The sequence below is a fragment of the Helianthus annuus genome, chromosome 1, assembly GCF_002127325.2.
Source record: "Helianthus annuus cultivar XRQ/B chromosome 1, HanXRQr2.0-SUNRISE, whole genome shotgun sequence".
Classification (NCBI taxonomy): domain Eukaryota; kingdom Viridiplantae; phylum Streptophyta; class Magnoliopsida; order Asterales; family Asteraceae; genus Helianthus; species Helianthus annuus.
The window spans coordinates 95380902-95401437 of NC_035433.2; the positions used below are offsets into that span (position 1 = coordinate 95380902).

General features: G+C 37.1%; 1 protein-coding gene across 1 annotated transcript; it reads left to right on the plus strand.

Moving 5' to 3' along the window:
• The first annotated feature begins 464 nt into the window (after nucleotides 1–464).
• On the plus strand, nucleotides 465–1227 carry LOC110897830 (dirigent protein 21). Its single transcript, XM_022144562.2, has one exon. It carries the CDS (start codon nucleotides 552–554, stop codon nucleotides 1104–1106), a length of 555 nt encoding a protein of 184 aa, XP_022000254.1. The 5' UTR covers nucleotides 465–551; the 3' UTR covers nucleotides 1107–1227.
• The last annotated feature ends 19309 nt before the right edge of the window (nucleotides 1228–20536 follow it).

Below are 20536 nucleotides of genomic sequence, written 5' to 3' on the forward strand. Positions count from 1 at the left end.
TTTGTTTAATATTAAGAACGGTAACGACTCACTTTTATTTCACATTTTTATTTTGCTTGTTTAGGATATTGACACTGGTAGCGACCGGATTTGTTTGATATTTTATTTTTGTTTTTATGTGATATTGAGACCGGTAGCAAGTCAAGTTTTATTTATTTATGTTTGGCGTTAATTCTGTCATGTATCTAGCTCGCTAAATAGAAGTCTTGGATCAGCTCAAAACTATTCGAAAGTGATTTCCCAAGTGGCTTAATTTAAAGAAAAAGAAAAGCACAGAACATGCTGTTTTAGTTTGTGTCAGAAGCAAAGGCAGCTTCTTTGCAGGTATTTTACTAGTGTCCCATTATGACTGTTGCTACATGAATCATTCCCCTTGTCACAAACTCAAGGCCAAACCCTACCACCATAGCAACTCCTTTTTATATTCACACCACTAACATTGTTTTCAATAACATGTACTTGACACCCAAAAAAAACACAAAAAATACTACTCGAAAATGGCATAATCTTTCCATAAATAGCAACCATCGCCTCTTCACCTTCTCATCACAATGGCTCCACTCCAAACCTTCACTCTCTTTTCGCTTTACTTATCTCTCGTTTCCGCCATAGTGATCACCGCTAACGGCTCTTTCTCCCATCACTTTGCCACAACAAAACTAACACCAAATGCCCAAAAAATGACTCGCCTTCATTTCTACTTCCATGACATTGTTAGTGGGAAACACCCAACTGCAATCGCAATAATCCGACCTAAAAGTGCATTTGGCATGACAGCGATCGTCGATGACCCTTTGACCCTGGACACCAAGCCCAGGTCGAAAGTCGTGGGGCGAGCTCAAGGACTATATGCTTTGGCTTCTAAACATAATAAGGCCTTACTTATGGCTATGAACTTTGCTTTTACTTATGGCAAATACAATGGAAGTACACTTAGTGTTTTGGGGAGGAACCCTGTGCTTGATGCAGTGAGGGAAATGCCTGTTATCGGAGGAAGTGGGGTGTTTAGGTTTGCTCGTGGCTATGCACTTGCCAACACGGTGAGATTTAATCTAAGAAACGGTGATGCAGTGATTCGGTATAATGTAACTATTATGCATGGTTAATAAAGTTGATCTGAAGTATCCCACATTGTGATGTAGTGTCTGTGAGATTGTGAACCCTAAGTTAATGTGCATTGGCTAAAGCATTATGTTTTTGAATTAATGAAAGTTCATAATTATATTAGATCCCTTGCTTTTTTTTAACTACTTACACATTCAAAGATTGAACGTTATAGATCTCGGTGCTTTACCAACCTCAAATTGACGCCACAATCTATCTTTTTTCATCTCACTCTTCACCACTTACATCACTCTCCCTCTCTTCACATCTTGTTCCCTTGTCCAACGGTTTTCTTAGCAAGATCTAACGGCTAAGGTCTGTGGATACCATTAGTGTTGTCCAAAAAAACTCGTGGCTTAGAGCTTGTTCGATACGCCTTGATTTGAAAGTGAGCAGAGACTCGATATGGCTTGGATACCTTTAACATATTTTTAAAAAGTTAGCTGCGACTCAATATGTTATAAAAAGCTTGCTCCATATGGCTTGGATACATTTAATATACTTTTAAAAAGTGAGCCGAGACTCGAGATGTTATAGAAAGTGGTTATTATTTGCAAGTATTTAGGTGTGTAGTTGGATATCTAGCATTCACATTGAATTCTTTATTCCTATCTATATAAATATATAATTAAACTAAAAATCATTACTTTTTCTCTCTACTTTTTAATTAAATACGTAATATGTTTATACTTTTATCATTACACTAGAATTACCACCCGCCGCAATGCGGCGGGGATTCTTTAGTTATATATCGTATTAGATAAAATACAAATGTTTCTTACATGACCACCAGCATGTGTGTAAAACATAGAAAAGAATAACTAAGTCGATTTCTGTTGGTGCACTTGTGTCTGTACTTTGTCTGTATTCGGTCTGTATGTAACGGTGTCCTGATTTGTGTTGTAAGTTGACCAAGTCAACCATCCTCCGGTTTGACTTGGACAACAGTTTGTATATTGAAAGATGTTCTGATCGAAGGATGATATAGAGATCGAAGGATGATTTGGATCCTTCGATCTCATCGAAAGATATGCTTCGAATGATAAACCTCGAAAGACTATCCTTCGAGGTCCTTGCTAATCCTTCGAAAGCATTGTATCCGAAAGATGATCCTTCGGACCATCTTTCGGATCCTTCGAGCAGACCTGCTGTGTATGGGTATATATACCCATGCAGTGTATGTGTGAGTTAGTTCTGAAGTTCTGCCATTTGCACACCCGAGAGATAGAGAGCTTTGAGAGCATTCTGTCCAGGACTCACACACACACACTTAGAGAGTTTATAGAACATTTCTGTAAACATTGAGCTTGTAACCGAACCCTCATTGCATTAATACAAGTTGTGTTAATCGGTGAACTTGTGTGTTTGTTTCTCTACTTGCTACTAACTCGGTTTGCTTGCTAGCTTGGATTCCGCACTCGCTAGTAGGTTTGTATAACAAGGTTTAGGTTCGTAATCCTCCGCGAAAAGGGACCTACAAGTGGTATCAGAGCTTGGCTCTTTACCTTGTTTAAAACCGGGTTTTTACAAGTTGTGGTGTGTTGAAACACTTGGTTTTGCACCTGTTTTTACTTAGCTTCTTGCACTTTCTTTGAGTAAAAACGTGTCTAAACTAACCGGGAGTGTTTAAAGTTGGGTTGGGTAACTTGAAAACTTGTTTTTGAGTAACTTTGTGTTTTCCGGCGAAAGCTCCGGTTAAACTTCCGGTGACTGGTTTGAAGATAAGATTATCCATTTTTGGCATAGTTTATTTCAAATCTTGGTTGGTAAGATTGTTGTCAGCCTGCCATACCCTTTTGCCGAAAGTTGACTTACCAACCAATCACCTTTTCACCAACCCGTCATATCTGTGTCAGTGTGTCAGTGCTCATTCGAAAGATATCCTTCGACATCGAAAGATATCCTTCGACATCGAAAGACAATCCTTCGATCAGTGACAGCTCGATAGATAAACATCTTTCGAGTAGTCCTTCGAAGTTCGAAACATATCTTTCGATCAGGGAATCTTTTCGAAAGATAGTTGTTTTATCTCGAAAGATAAGGATCTTTCAAGTGTGAATCTTTCGAGATTTTGGGTCTTTCGAAGCCAGTGCTCGAAAGTCAACAGTGATCCTTCGAACACTGTTGATCATTCGAACAAGTGTGATCCTTCGGAAGTTAGCTATTCGAAAGATAAGTGTCCGAAAGATAGGGATTTGACTCGAAAGATAAGGATCTTTCAAAAGGGAATCCTTCGAGTTCTTGAATCTTTCGAAATTATTGTTCAAGACTCAACAGTAACCTTTCGAGTACTGTTGATCCTTCGAACAGTAGTTGATCTTTCGATTGTGGTCTGTTTATTGTTAACAAGTTTCTGTGATTTCAGATCTTTCGAACAGGATCGTTCGGCTGTGTGATCTCTCGGATTATTCACTTAGCATTTATTTTGTTTATCAATCATGAATCCGAGTTGGTGGAATCCTGCTCCTGATAGTGGTAAATATACAAGTTCAGGAGTTACTCCCTCATGGTGGGGTACACCTGCTCCTGATAGTGGAAAGTACACGTGTACAAGTCTATCACCATCATGGGCCGAATCTCCAGTATCTACATCTTCACAAGCAAATGCTTTACCATCAAATCAATGGGCATTAGTAACGGGTCAAACTCCGAGTGTACAAAGTATCTTATTAAGCGAAAGCGAAACAGGAAGTTTGAATCGACCCCCAAAACTGATGAGTTTGAATGAATATCCAGGATGGGCTGAGAGGTTTAAAACATATGTTCTTGGTAAAAATACGGAACTGTGGATACGTTTCACCACAGATTTCGATCAAGCCATAGAGGTTGCTGCTTCAGAGACTGCGTCATTTGCTGATCTTCCCGAAGATAAAAAGAAAACGTATGATCTGGAAAAGAAAGCATACGCCATTCTCACCCAGGCTTTGAGCAAGGATATTTATCACCAGTTTGTCAGCTTCAAGACAACTAAGAAGTTGTGGGACGGGTTGAAAACAAGAGGAGTAGGGAATGAAGCAACACGTCAGCTGCGTCATGATCTACTCAAGAAAGAATTTGACAGCTTCGCTTGCATGGATAAGGAGTCTCTGGGAGACATGACAAGTCGTTTCTATCATCTGCTTACTGAGTTGAACAATTTTGGAGTTACAACAACTCAAGCAGAGGTGGTAAAGAAGTTTGCTGATGCCTTACCTCCTCAATGGAGTAGTTTCTTGGAAATCCTTAAGTATAACAGAGCGTTGAGAACTACAAGTTTTAACGACTTCGTGCAGCTTTTGGAAAACAAGGATCAGGAGGAAACCTTGAAGGCGAAGAGAGTTCCATTGCCACAGAATCCAGAAGTGTATTATGGAACTTCCAGCTCTTCGTCTGCAAGAACTGGTTCACATGCTCCAATTCAAACGGCGTTTGTCACAAGTACAGATTGTTTTGGCAATCCAATACAAGTTCCTGTTAAGCCGCCTCCCACCACAGACATATTTGGAAATCCAATCCAACCACCTCCACCTCCTCCTGCTCAACAACAACGTGCATGTTATGGAGGAACATCATCTGCTGGTCAACAATCAAAGCCAAATACAGTACAGCTCGACACTTCAAGCTTTTCCAAAGTCAGTGTAGAAGTAGCCAAGGAACACATGGAGCTACTTAACACAATAGTGAGCGCGTACTGTGGGTTGATAGAAGGTCAGATTGGTAACATTAATCTGACACAGGAAGACTATCGGCAGATAGATAAAGAAGAGATGGACTTGATGGATATCAAGTGGGCCTTTGCTAGTGCTGTGAGAAGAGCAAAGGATTGGATGGAAAGTACTGGCAGAACCAGCTTGGAAAGTAAGAGAGACACCAAGTATGGTTTCGATAAACAAGCAGTAAGGTGCTTCAACTGTGGTGAACGGGGTCACTTCAAGAGGGAATGTGCAAAGCCAGCACAGCATGGAAACCAGAACCCCTTCAGAAACCAGGGCAACCAGCAGAACCAGAACAGAAATAATGAACGTACATTAGTGCCTGTCAACAATCAAGCCAACCGGGCACTTGTAGTTCAGATGGATGAAGGTTGTGACTGGTCAATCCAGTTTGGTGGTGATGCTCCTAATGGTACAGCTTGCTTTGCTAGAGTTGTGAAGGATGTAGTTAACACCAGTGGTGGAGAATCTTCCGCCAGTGGTGGGGAATCTTCTGAGGATGAAGACTCTTCTGGGTACAGCAGGAGTGTTGATGAAGATTCATCTGGGTCAGGCGATGAGAATGTGGGTGAGACATCTGGTGTCTCGAATGATGTTGACTTTGATGAACTTTTGGAGGAAGCTGCAGCAGAAACTCAAAGAAGATCTGTTCTGATGGATCAAGCTGCTTGTACTTCGTCTTCTCTCCATTCAGCCTTTATGGCTAATGTCGACAGTTCTTCAAGTCAGGTATGTGTCGATGAACCCATTGCTGTAAACTGTGATAACTGTGATAGCTTGCAGGCTAAATGTGCTGAGTTAGAGGCAAACATGTCTGAGTTGCAAGCCAAACATGATGCTTTACAAGCTAGTTTGTTTGACTTGCAAGACAAACATGATTCCTTGAATGATGAGTGGTGTGCATTGCAAAGCAAACATGAGGCTTTGCAAGAAAAATATGATGTGACATTCATCCACAATCAGAAGTTGACTGTGGATCTTTCAAAATGCACAGAAGCCAATATGTTTTATGAAAACCATGAAAAAGAATTTAAGTCAATGATTGAGACTTTAAAGAAAGATAAAACTGAATTGACTAAAATGGTTTCCAGAAAACAAACGGACATTAATTTGTATATATCTCGCCTTGAGATGATGCAAAAGGAAATGGCTTGTGTCAAAACTGAAAGTGATGCGATCCAGCTTAAGCTAGACAGTTATTTGAGCTCTAGCTATGTGTTGGATCACATCATTGACGTTCAGAAAGAAAAACGGGATGTCACATGCATAGGATACAAAAAATGTCCACCACCAGTCAGACACAATTATGATGCCATGCCTGATGAGGAGGATAGAGTGTTCTTCGAACCATCTGTTCCTCTTGATGTGAAGGAGTTTGCAGCAGGACTCGGATACCAGAAAGAAGTATCCTCAGATTCGGATGTGTCAGCAGATACATCTGTAACTGCTGAACAGAAACAGGATCCTCCAGTTGAGGTTGAGGATGCTGATTCTTCAGATGATGAATCTGATGATGCTGCTCCAGCAAAGTCTGATGCGGTAGTCAAAAATGAGGACATACCTCTTGAGAATCACATTCTATGTGATCCCCCTGCCACACCCGCTAAGACTGTTGCAACTGAGTCCTCGTCTGAGAAGGAGTCGGAGAGTGTGACCTTGCTGTACACTTTGGTTGGTGATGATAAAATTTACTCAGACAAAGATTTTCCTATTAAGAACGTTAATCAATCCTTAATCGATAAAGTCTTTGAAAATTCGACAAGTAAGTTTCTGGGGAAGAAAGGACCACATGTTACAGTTACACAGTGTCCTCCAATCCCAAGGGCTGAAGTTCGAAAACAATTTGGCAACAAGAAATTACCAGCAATGCCAAAACAGCAAAATCACACCAAGCCCAAAGGAAAGGCACCGGCTCAAGTCCAGAAGAAGCCGAATCAAAAGAAGAAGAAAAATGTTAACTTTGTGAAATCGACGGGAACGGACAAAATTGAAACGTTTGAAAATAAATCTAACTTAGATTTTGTCAAGAAAGCTACTGTTTTGAAAAGAAATGAACAAAACAGTTCACAGCCTAGTACCTCGGGTTCACAAAGTTCAACATCATCGGCTAAGAGAACACATGATTCTTCGAAGTATGTTGAACGAAGATCATGTTTTGAGTGTGGAACCATTGGGCATATAATTCGAAATTGCCCTTATCTTCATAAGCAGAAAGAAAAGGTTGATGCTCCCCGTGATCACAATGACCGTAAGCGATCTGCTTCTGTCAGACAAGATCCCCGCCTTGTAAAAGAAAGGGAAAAGAAGCAGAAACGCCAACAGGTCAAAAAGATTGAAAAAGCAATTAAAACCGATGTGGTTCAAAAACAATCTGTTTCTGTAAAATCAGCAAATTCAAAAACTTCAAACTGTAATGAAGTTAAAATCTTAAAGAATGACACTGATAAAACAAAACAGACATGGAAACCTAAATCGGTTACTAAATCAGGGGGACCATCACAATTTACAAACCATCAAAGACAAGAAGTTATTGTCATTGATGAAAATGGAAGACCCAAGACCACAATGGCTTGGGTCCCTCTCTCCAACTAATCTCTGAATGAGTGTGCAGGAAGTTCCAGGAGGAACTATTGATAGTCTTAGGATTGTTGATAGTGGAATGTCCTTGCACAAGATAGGTGACAGAAGAAATTGTTGCCTTTGATGGAGAGAGAGGAAAGAAAAAGAAAATGTGGCTGAATGAAGTTGCAAAATTCGACCAAATGAAGAACGTGCCAAAAACTTGGTCATTCTGGTTTTTGATCGGGTCCACAGGAACGAATGAAGTGAAATGTGTGTCGATGCCTTGGCGTGGATTGAACATCAGCACACCATTTCTGAAAGAGAAAGTCAAAGACCTTCGCTGGTGAAATGTGGAAGACCAGCCGGACCCGGAGGTTTATGAGCTTGTTGCTGTCAAGAGATTTCTCAGTAGCTGCACATTCGACCTTGAAGTTCACACCGGGTGAATATTAAGTTGGGGGAGTGCTTAGATTCCTTGCAACGCACGGAACAGTTGCAGGATACGCCTTTAAATTCTTAATCTCTCCTATACTTGTCGATATTTAAGCTACTTTGTGAACTATTATTATCTCGAACAGCACTCTTTGACCTGACACGTTGATCTCGGATATCACCTCACACGTGATTGTTTCAATATGAAACTCATCAATGTTGTCATGGTCCGCACCGCTTACCGACATGCCAACTCACTTTTCCAAAATTTGTTAAACCTTTTCTGATAAAACTTAATTTTGGTAAACGGCATTAAGGTCAAGCACAAGAGTAAACCAACATCGGAAAATCATTTTTGTAAATATCTTTGTGTTTTTAAATTTATCTTAGTTTATTGATTTTAGGGGGAGTAAATCCAAAAATCTGAAAATCCAAAAACATCGAAAAATTTCAAAAACACAAAAACAATAGAAAACCAAAAATGAGTTTCCTGGCGAGCAAAAGAGAAAATGATAGTACATCAGTGGTCTATCCAAACCTCTTTAAACCTTAAATGCAAAACGATAAGCAGCTCTATATAAGATGTATCGGTAGGCTCACAATCATTTTAAAGTGTGCAGGGTGATATAAATCTTAATCGACTGAAGACCAGGTGGGAACCATTCATTGGCATATGGTCTTAGTACCGAAATTTCGTTTGATAGATTGCCGAGGTTCTGAGATATTCGGTCTTTATGCTGCTTATCATCTGGGTATCATGGTTGTATCTTTTACCGAAAAATAACGGGGACGCAAGTCTAGATCTTCCATGATACTATACATACGTGTACATATTACATACTGCATTCGACCTCAATAAGTGATAAACAATCACATGTCCAAACAAATAAGTGATAAAATATCACATTTATCCGGGTGTCAAGTTCGTCTCTCTGCTGTACGGAAGTACTGACCTGTTCACGGACTTGCACCTGTGCCCTCATACATACGAAAATCAAGTTCCTCATCAATAAGTGATTATATCACATAGGGCTTGTTTTCAAATCAAAATAAGTGAGTATCTCACAAATTTATACGGTCAAACAGATGATAATCGGTATACTCACCGGTAAGATGAACTCTCGTGCATACCTTGATACGGGAATGTGTCGTGATGTGGATGAACACCGGTCGGTAAGTATAAATCATACATTAACGTATCCCCTCGCCATGATTACATCTGATAAGTTGAGCTTAAGTGGACAACAATACCGATAATTGTTATAGGATGCTTATCTTAATGTTAACTAACTGAACAACAAGAGTGTTTTGGCATGACCGTACACTGATATGATTCTCTTACCCTCGAAACTCACAAAAAGAAAGTCTGTATATATTTATTTACTGCTTAACTTTTATTATTTCTTTTAAACAGTTTCGTCGTTTGGTGCATATCAGCACGACATTAGCGGTGATGTCGTTTGATAACACTCAAAGGATTTTAAATTGTTGTCTTTTACTTTCAAAAATACCAAAAAGATTTTAGGTGTGTTTTAATATAAACTTTATAAAAGCCAAAAAGATTTTATTTCTGCTTTATTTTCGATCGTACGATGTTGGAGCTCAAGTCTTCGTTACCTGAAACCTGACTGAAAACCTAACTGACTAAATCTTCATAAACGGTCAAAAATTTGCATGTTTGAAAGTTAAAAAAAAAAAAAATCTAAAATTGACAAATTTAAACTTTCAAACTGTCGGACGGTGTTTGTTTGTGACATGGTCATTCGTGTGTCACTTGTTTATACTATATTCCAAGCAGTTGTTCTCATTACGCGTTTAGATTTCTTGCATGTGCAGATTCTAAAGGCTAGGAGAACATGGTCGATGACAAGCTCTGGAATGAAGACACGACGAGAAGGCGCTCAAAAGATGAAGATGATCGAGTTGCCGCTGGCCATCATCAACACCACAAGGATCTCACTTCATAAAGATAAAGTCTTTTCACGAGCATAACTCAAGGGGGAGCTTATGTTAAGGGGGAGTTTGTCAACACACTTCCTACATGATACGGGTAGTTTGTTGATACACTCTCTGCTTTCAAGACGTGAAGACTTTGAAGATCCTCCGACATTGAAGACTTGAAAGGACATCAGAGTTTTGGTAACTCGAAGACCAAAGACCGTCGAAGTTCGAGACGAGTCTACAACTATAGAAGATAAAGACAAAGCTACAGCCAAGGGGGAGTTTGTTGGTGCACTTGTGTCTGTACTTTGTCTGTATTCGGTCTGTATGTAACGGTGTCCTGATTTGTGTTGTAAGTTGACCAAGTCAACCATCCTCCGGTTTGACTTGGACAACAGTTTGTATATTGAAAGATGTTCTGATCGAAGGATGATATAGAGATCGAAGGATGATTTGGATCCTTCGATCTCATCGAAAGATATGCTTCGAATGATAAACCTCGAAAGACTATCCTTCGAGGTCCTTGCTAATCCTTCGAAAGCATTGTATCCGAAAGATGATCCTTCGGACCATCTTTCGGATCCTTCGAGCAGACCTGCTGTGTATGGGTATATATACCCATGCAGTGTATGTGTGAGTTAGTTCTGAAGTTCTGCCATTTGCACACCCGAGAGATAGAGAGCTTTGAGAGCATTCTGTCCAGGACTCACACACACACACTTAGAGAGTTTATAGAACATTTCTGTAAACATTGAGCTTGTAACCGAACCCTCATTGCATTAATACAAGTTGTGTTAATCGGTGAACTTGTGTGTTTGTTTCTCTACTTGCTACTAACTCGGTTTGCTTGCTAGCTTGGATTCCGCACTCGCTAGTAGGTTTGTATAACAAGGTTTAGGTTCGTAATCCTCCGCGAAAAGGGACCTACAATTTCTGACCTGCACGTTGCGACAGACTTTTCAAACGGGAAAAATAGACGCGCTGCGATAGGCTTGTCAAACGGGAAAAGTAGATGAAAAAACATTGAACCCCACACGCACATTGCGACGTGCTAACTCGGAAACTTTAGAACGAAACGTTAAACGGAAAACTTACGAAAGATGAAAAGTCCAAGAGATCAAAATTGAAAGTAAAAAAGTGTTGGGGTTAAATCGTAAAAGATGAAAAATTTGTGTTAAAAGCAAAAAAAATCAAAGGGGTTAAATGCAAAAGATGAAAACTTTAGAATTAAAAGGGAAATATCAAATTAATCAAAGGGTTCAATTATTTAAGATTGAAACTTTAAAACTAATTTGCCAAATATGTAAACTTTAGAGTTAGAAATGAAAATTTCAAAATTATTTTTGAAAAACTCCCAAAGCATCATGTACAATACATATATGCATAAGTAACTTGCTAATTTATAGTATTTAAATTTAAATATTAAAAGAAATATATTAAACAAATATAAATAAAATTTATGAGGTTGAAGGAGGGAATGCCATATGGCATTATTTGTAGTCTTTTATTAATATTTAGATTTTCAATCTTTTTCACTAACATCCACTTTCAAAAATATTAAAAAAATTATAAGGGGGTGAACATCGTTCCCATATATTTATAGATGAATAGTATTTCCCACTCATATAAATATAAGAAATTCACTATGAATGCTTTCACATATTTGGGGATTAATTAGTATGCTAATTAAGTTATATTGTATTTTATTGAAATTTTAAACTTATTTTGTACTCCGGTGAATTTGATTTTGGCTGTTTGACCTTATTTTGGATATATATTTTTTTAAACTATGGAACGATATTTTAAACTTATTAAATTTTGAAAGTTATGTATTTTTTTTTAAATTCGAGCCTAACCAAGCCGTGCCGAGCTAGCTCGTTTGAAAACCAAGCTGAACTCGAGCTTTGATTTTCAGCTCGTTTTCAATTCCGTGCTAAGCCGACTCGGTTTCCAATCGAGCCGAGCTCGAGCTTACCCCTTACTCGGCTCGTGAGTAGCCCTAGATACCATCAACCACCTCCCAAAACTCAAGTTTAACCACATTGTGAATATGCACGCCTCAACATCCATTCAATCATTTTAAAACTAATGCAAGCGCTCACCAAACTTGAAGATTATGACAACCCTTACATTTTGTATCCATTTCGATTTCATAAACACGGTAAACAAAATAAATGGGTAAATTACAATTTTCGTTCTTTATGTTTGTATCGAATTGCAATGGGTGTACTTTAACTTCAATAATTACAGTCACAATCCTTTATTTGTAAAACATATTACACTCTAAGTCCTTTGACCCTAACTTGGTTAAAATTTTCAGTTAAATATAGCATGTGTCTTGCACAAAAGGGTAATTTGGTACTTTTACTTAATTATTAAAAATATATTTAAAAAAATAACACAACAAGAATTTGAAATAATTAAAAAACTAAACACTAAAATTTCATAACAATAAGTAAATCTCATATCATAGCAACAATTAACAAATCCTATATAACTATCTAACATTAACATGAAATCTCTCTCTACTTTTTTTTGCTTTTCCCCTTCAATTTTCATTTGCACCCGTCCCCTCAAAAATCTATTTTATCCTTTCTATTTTTTCCACCAACTTCAAGTTCACTTCCAATAATGATTCAAAATCATAAACATTTCAACAAATGCAAGTGGATTTTTGTATAAATGATACAAACCTTTATTTTCTCTGGATTATTTATCTCTCTAAAATAATAATCCATAACGCATTTCAACCACAACTCACCTCTCTCTTTCACAACCCTATTTTCTTCCTTTCTAAAAATCGGAACTTTTACCATATCCACCACCTAAAAGAACAGATCTTAAAGATGGGGGATGGGAGGCGGTGGCTAAAAGTCGGATCTAAGTGAGCGTGGTTTAGCCGGAGATCGGAGGCGGTGGTGATGGGTGAACAGATCTGATCGCGACGACGGGGCGGTTGTTGTAGTGTCCGGCGATGGTGTGGTGGTGGGGTGGGATTTCGTGTTGGTGGTGGTGGATCTGAATCGGAAGACAAGGGTGGTGGAGAAAGGTTGGAGTTATTGGATTCAAGCTTTTTTGTAAGTTAGAACAAATAATGGCTTGTTAATTTTGTGAATCTAAATAGGAGTTATTTCCTTGGTTACCTGTAGATGAGATTATTGCAATTAGTTTGTTTAAGAGAGAAATGGGTGGTGGTGGGGGTTGGTTGAAGAAAGAGGGAGAGAGGAGAGATAGATAGATGCATTTTTGTTTATATATATATATATATATATATATATATATATATATATATATTTTGCTAAATCTGACTTCTTTTATTGTTTAAATTTATTTTAGATAAATAAATGAGTAAAATTGCTGATCCACCCTTATGTGCAAGGCATATGCCATACTTAACTTAGGGCCAAACGACGTAGAGTGTAATGAGTTTTACAAACAAAGGAGTGTGAGTGTAATAATTGAAGTTAAAGGGCATACATTGCAAACTAATACAAACATAAATGATGAAAAATGTAGTTTACCCCAAAATAACCCTATTCATATGTTTAACCACATTGTGAATATGCACATACCTTAACCGACCTATTTTCACTGAATCCTACAACTTTTTTCATGAACCTGTCTTTAATCTTTGATTTTGTTAAAAATCAAATAAACAACAAGTGGTATTAGAGCCACAAGTGTCATCCATGTCTTATACTACTTTCGAGTATCATTCCATCTGCAAGATGAAGTCGCCGACCCCCTTGCTTCTCTATTGACAATGAACGTTGATGGCTTTGTGTAACACCTCATAAATTCGTGTTGAATAATACAATGACAGGTGTATACTCTCAATTATGTCTAAAAGTTGGACGAGAGGGACTAATTTTGTCAAAATTTGAAATATGAATGTGGAGGGACTAAAGGTGTCAACACGCCAATTTAAGGCCTCTGAGTGACCCTTTGCGGACCGTATAGCTTTATGCTTACAGACCGCAAGCATGTTTTAATGTTGTTTTTGGGCATCGTATACGGACCGCAAAGCTTCATAGCTTATGGTCCGTAAGAATTTGAAAACCAGGGGCGCCAAGGAGGCTTGCGGACCGTAAGCCTAAAGGCCATACAGTCCGTAAGCACTGCAGCTGGCAGTTTTTGTTTGGGAGCCAAGGCATTCTTCCCTTGTGCCACTTATCTCGCGAATATGAGCTCTTGTGCAGCTCATGCCACGTCCATGGACACATGCTATGATCTCTTAACACCCCTGGACACCTGGATTGATTCGTTGCCTCTCCTCCAAGTATAAATAGAAAGCTAATCTTACATTCTTACTTGCTCATTCTTCATATTTCTTCTCTACTCTCTATCTGGAAGTTTCTGGTCATAAAGGAGCATCCCTCTGAGTTCCAAACATTCTAAGGATCACTTGTAAGTGTTCCTTTCCAACTCTTTTCGTTTTATAGGCTTTTAATAGTCAAAAGTCAAGCAAATTGACTTTTGCTTTGACTTTCGGTTTAGATCATTATGGTCTAGCCATTGTTCGAATTAAACATGGCTATGTGATCGTAATAAGGTAGGTGTTAATCCCTTAAAAAGGCACCTCCTGGAAATTGTAACGACTATCTCAATTTAATCAGGATTTTAATAATAAGATACACATTTTAAATTGCTAAAAATGTGACTTTACAAAAACTTGTCATACTAACATTCCCATATGTTTACAACATTTCGAAAACATGTTTATAAATGTTTACATAATTCACTTTTAGCAAAACAACTCAAGATTTGACGCGGAAGCTTCATTTAACGTGTGTTCGGTTCTTGCTCGCCACTTGATCTTCATCCGGGACTCTCGACATTCACCTATGATCAAAACCAACTTAGAAGTCAGTTTTGATAGTTAAATAACAAGTACAACAAGAAAATTGGGTCAAATAATCGAAATAAACCAAAAAAACATAATTTTCAGCGTTTTAGGCCGTCGCCACGCGCGACGGCAAAAGGGCCTGGCCGTGGCGCGACACCACGGTCTTGTTTCGACAGAATGTTGATGCTGGTGCTGCATAATTCCCAGCACAACTCGATTTCACGGAAACGAGCATAACTCTCTCGTTTTTAATCCGTTTTACCCGATTATTTTTCCTACGCGCTCGTAATTTAATTCTCCATCTTATGGAGTTAAAATCCAGCATCCGGATTAACAAAATTTCAGACTTTTAAGTCTTCGACTTATTACCCTTTTTACCAAATTTTGACCCGTTCGTGATTTTATCAAACAAACATGTTTATTTGTTCCACAAACTCATGAGATTCATAATTTCAATATTTCCTATCATATTAATCATAATTCACAGGTTTCTTACTTAATTAAAATCCGTTTACGCTCAAGTGCTTATTTTGACCCATTAAGGGTATTTAAGCACTTTAAAGCTTAAAATCGCTTTCCTTCATTTCTAGCATCATATTTCTACATTTCTTATCAAGTAATCTTCCACCACAACTATATGGGTGGTGGATTTAATGTGGATATCTATATGTTCCTAGTTTTACCCCTTAGATTATCGTTTTACGTCAAAGACTCATATAAAGTCATTCGACCCAAGAATCTACATCTTTCACTTTCTATACTTATTCCGAGTATTTATTTAATCTATTGACTTGTTTTTAAACAACCTTTTAAAGTCGTTTGCCTGATATACCTATCAAGGGCATTTTTGTCAACTTTGCTCAATCCTTTACAACAAAGGACTTTATTGAACCTTTAACCAATCCACTCACTTAACTTGAATTCTAAACACACATACCTGACTCGGATCAATATATTGACCCGTTTCGATACCTTGCCTTAGTAGCCGCTAGGCAATATCAATGTACATATCCATCTGATATTTAATCCTATAATCATATAGCTCAACAAACCATTAGTCGATATTGTCAAAGGGTGATAATTTCACCTTTTGACCCGTTTGGTCTAAAGGACATGAAACTCTATGAGATGATATTTATTACCATCTTTTCCACACGACTAATTCCGGTTTACACCATATAGTCGTTTTACTTGTAAATCGTCAATTGATTTCCTTGACCCATTATAACCCACGCTATGACGTATCTTTCCCCAAACTAACGGTTATTGTCAATAAGTGACTAAAGTACCATTTTACCCTTATTATTTTGCATTGGTTTACCATACAAGGTAATTATTAAAAACTCGTTATCTTTTAGTCATTTCATGACTATTTAACCATATTAGCTCCTTTTTATCCATTCAACATGTTTATGACCATTATCTTTTGTTCCGGACCGTACTTGTCGTGTCGGAACATCATAATTTAAATAAGACTTATCATTCATAACCTATAAAATCATTAGGTATTAAATAATTATAGTGTAAGCTTTACTTACCTTGCATCCGAAACACGCTTTTCCTTCACACTTGCTTCGTTTGACCCGCTTCCTTTCCAAGCCTCCACCTAGCTTGTCAAGCGTCAAACTATTATCATAATTCGTAAGACGGTTAGATTAGTCATCATTAATTATGACTATTCCATCTTACGGATTTTACATCAAAATTCACCATTTGATTTCATTTTGGTCAGTTTGACTTTTAAAGGTCAAACTGCTTATTAGCATAAGTGATTATATTATAAAACTCAACAATTGATTTAAGCACTTTGTCAAGTATCCGATAGGCATTATTCTTACGCCACCGTTTTAACTACTTTTCAAGTCTAAGTTCATGCTATTATTAACACCAATTTAACTTAGCTCTTGATTATCAAAGTTAATTATTCATTTGTTAAGCAAGAACTAAAGGTTTCTATCTACATGTAAAATCCGTTTCATCATAGCATTAGACATTCATCCGAACATCTAATGTAATCAAGTTCTACATATTAATTAGTAGACATCATGATTCCAAACACCTATTTATATGAACAAAAACACTAATTTCATCATAATATACAAAACCCATTTCAAGTCACATATGAGCATTCACTCGAACTTATAAATTGTTCAAGTATTTTGCTCCAACTATCAAATATGATGATTCTAAGCACATGCATATCATCATCTTTACTATTTAGTCAAAACCCACTTGGCTCATACTTGATTAATTGACTAATCACTAGTTTATGGCACAATTCTACAAGTTTGCATCTAGGGTTTGTTTCTAGACATAGAGTCAACCCAATATCAATCATATATACAATATTCATCACAGAAATTTCGATTTTTGGTGTTCATCATAAATTCAAAACATCACCAAATTACAAAATTTGACATACCTTGTGATCTCCTAGATTAGGTGATCACGAATTTAGTTAAAGCCCCAATTCTTAGCTTGATTTTCCCTTTGATTTTGAACAATTTTGTGAGTTTTAGGGTTTTGAAAGAACCCATCTTGTGCTCCTGATGTATTTCGACCAAACACACACACTCATGTGTGTGTTTTGGTGTTTTAAATCCTTTAATTAAAAACAACTTTCACACTTGTCCCTTTTTGGTCCCTCGTGTTTTATTTTGATCAAATGAAACTATAATTCACTATTTATAACTTAGTCACATATTACTAACAAGGTTAATTACTCCTAGTTAATTTAATGGGTTTGGGAAGTCATAACCCGTTTTACTTTAAGTCCCGTTAAATCGCGTCTTTTATCCATTTTATTTTCTTAAAAGCTCTCGTTCAGCTTTTATTTAATATTAGGATTATTATTTTTAAATCCTAATATTTACCGGGTTACTTTTACCACTAATGGTACTTTACTCGTCTTTTAGTACTAACGTAGTTTAATTACCAAATTTGTTTTCGGGGTGTTACAAGTCTACCCTCCTTAAAGAGGTTTCGTCCTCGAAACATTTTCTTACATAATTTATCGAGTTTAACTCCCTGCATTTGCTCTAGATAATCAGTTGAGCATTGCTCATATTTTAACCAAGTATTTACCAGAAAAGTATGGTAACATCTTTTTGGTTATTAATCATCTACGTATCTTATACGGCATAATGTAACTTGAAATAATGTAATCTCGTTATTTCCACCAGTTTAATTAACTTAGCAATATTCATCGCTCGACTCTAATGTGATTATACTTCACATTACACTTCTTGACCGTGATCACATCACGCCATGCCAAATTTTATATCAACTTTTTATTTTCAAAAGTATCACTTTTCGAATATATCATCTTGCAACTATCTGTGTCAAGACTTATATCTTTCATGCATACTATTTATATGTCTATCAGTATTCATATTTGTAAAAATGTTATTTCTTATCAAAACTGAAGTTTTAGTTTAGCATCTTCTCTTTAACTTTTGTCAATTATCCATACCGGGATATTGACAGTCCAAAATTTATTCTTTTGCAGTCTTTGTTTTATGCGAGGATTCTCAACTGATTCCCTCGCTTTGTCTAATTAACCCGTAGGTTTTATCACTTAGCCTTATGGGCTATCTTATTAGACTTTCACCTCTTTAATGTTGCTAAATCTCATCTTTCTCCTGAAAGTTTTCATTTCATTTTGCAGATCGTTTGGAAAAACTGAAGGAGAAAAGAGCTGCTAAAGAACAACAACAAATGAAATCTGAAGATGATGTTCAGAATGTTGAAAGTGTTGCTGAGAACATTACTGAAGAAGAAAAGGTGATTGAAGTTGTGAAAGCAATCGAGGTTGAGAAGATTGTTGAAGTTGTCAAGCCGTGCACAAAGTGTTTGGAAGCTTGCAAGGAATGTGCAGCAAAAGACGACATTATTGCTGAGTATGAGAAGAAGAAAGAGCAATTACTGTTCAACCTCAACTACGTAAAAGAATCGTACGATGTCTTGAACAAAACAGTAACAGGTCTCCAAAAGACAAACTCAGAAAGAGAACAAGCACTGACGATGATGAATGCAGTCATGATGTCAAAGCAAAAAGCCATAAATTTCTACATCGAAGAAAGTGCTAAATGGAAGCAAGAGTTGGAGACTGAGAAAATCGAGAGTAAGAGAATTAGACGTTTATTACAAAGTTATTCAAGTTCTGATTATCTCATTGATTGTATTTACCCAACTGTTGTAGGAATGGAAGCTTTTCAAGATGAGAAGCCAAAGAAGAAGAAAGATTGTGGTAAGAAACCGACTGTTAGCTATAACAAGTGTCCGCCTCCAATTTGGGAAGGGTATTCTCCTAGAAAGCCAAACGAGGAGCAATTGAAAAAAGCAGTCAATATAAAGCTAAAAACCGACACAACTGACGTTTTACCAGATAACATTGATGTCACGTTTACGTCATCCGATACTGATCATGAGTCTGAGTTAATAAAAAAGGTGGTCGATCAGGTGTTGGATACTGATGAGGAGTCTGAGTCAAAATCTGAGTCTGGAGGGTCAAGTTCGTCGGTCAACAGTTCAAAGTCGTCGGTCAAAAGGGCTTATAGTAAAGAATTTTTATTATCAAAAGCAAATTTGAATAATGAAACATTCGAAGTAGTTTATACTTTGAATGGTCCCGACAAATTATATTACAACAAAGAGTTCCCAATAATGAGTATTAAAACGGAATTGATTAACAAAACTTTCAAACTAATAGAGATTAATATTCCTAAATTGAAAGTTTTAAAAAATTTTGAAAAATCTAAAAAATATACTTCAAGAGTTCAACAACGGTTAAACAAGAAAAAAAGGTTACAATTCTGGTTCCGATTTTCAAAAGAAACCTAACCAAAATCGTAGCTACAAAAAGAAAGGTCTTGGTTTTATTCCACCAGAAAATTATAAAAATGATAAAAATTTTAAAACAAAAACAGAATTTGTGTCAGATGGAAGCTCAGATGAGGAACAAAAGAAACCATTATGGAGACAGTCAAATCAAGAGTTTCTTGCTGAAAGGAAGAAGAATGGAACTGAAATGTTTTATCAAAGAGAGACTCGAACCTGTTACAAGTGCAATGAAGCTAGTAGTTTTCAAATTTCCTTTGAAATGTGTTTGCATTTTAGGGGGAGTAGAAAATAGAAAATTTCAGAAAATCCAAAAACATTAGAAAATTTGAAAAACACAAAAACATGATAAAATTCAAAAATTGAGTTTCGTTGTAAAAAGAGGAAATGATAGTACATCAGTGGACTGTCACAACATGCTAAAGAAATGTAAAGATAAAATGTGATAAACAGTCTTACTGTGGATATGTCGGTAGGTTTTTACACATTTAGTAAATTGTGACGAGATATAAACTAAATTTCAAATTTGCTTGTTCTGTGGGTTAACACAAACTTGGATATATAGGTAACCCCTGAAATCTTGTTTGAAAGGTCCCTTATTCTGAGATACTAGGTCTTTATTCTCAGTGATATCTGGGGTATTATCTCGGGACTTCTGCTGTATGGAAATACTGACCTAGTCCCCGGATAATGCTTTCCGCAAAAGCTTGAAACATAGCTTCGCCATCAGCATGCTGATGAAACAATAAAATTGATAGTCGCTGCTGTTGAAATCTAAAAGATCCTCTAAAGGGGACACACCGAAAAGTCGAAGCCGTCATCTCTCTGCGTATACGGAAGTATCGACCTGAGCTCTCATGGCCCTCGCATATAACCCCTATACAGATATCAGCTGTGGTATATTCACCTGTAAGATTGAATATTGGGATCTGGATACGGGAGTATATTCAAGTAGCGAGACACACGAATAAGCTAGTATCTAAGACATTAATATCGTATCTCGGATCAATTGAACTTTGTGTGAGAATTTCAGTGGACAGATATACTGACAATCTAGGTGAATTGTTTTGAACTGAAAATGTAATCAAGCTTAACGGTGTTAGTGACATGTCTCATAAAC

Coding starts and splice junctions, on each gene's coding strand:
- LOC110897830 (XM_022144562.2), top strand. CDS start 552: ATGGCTCCACTCCAAACCTTCACTCTCTTTTCGCTTTACTTATCTCTC.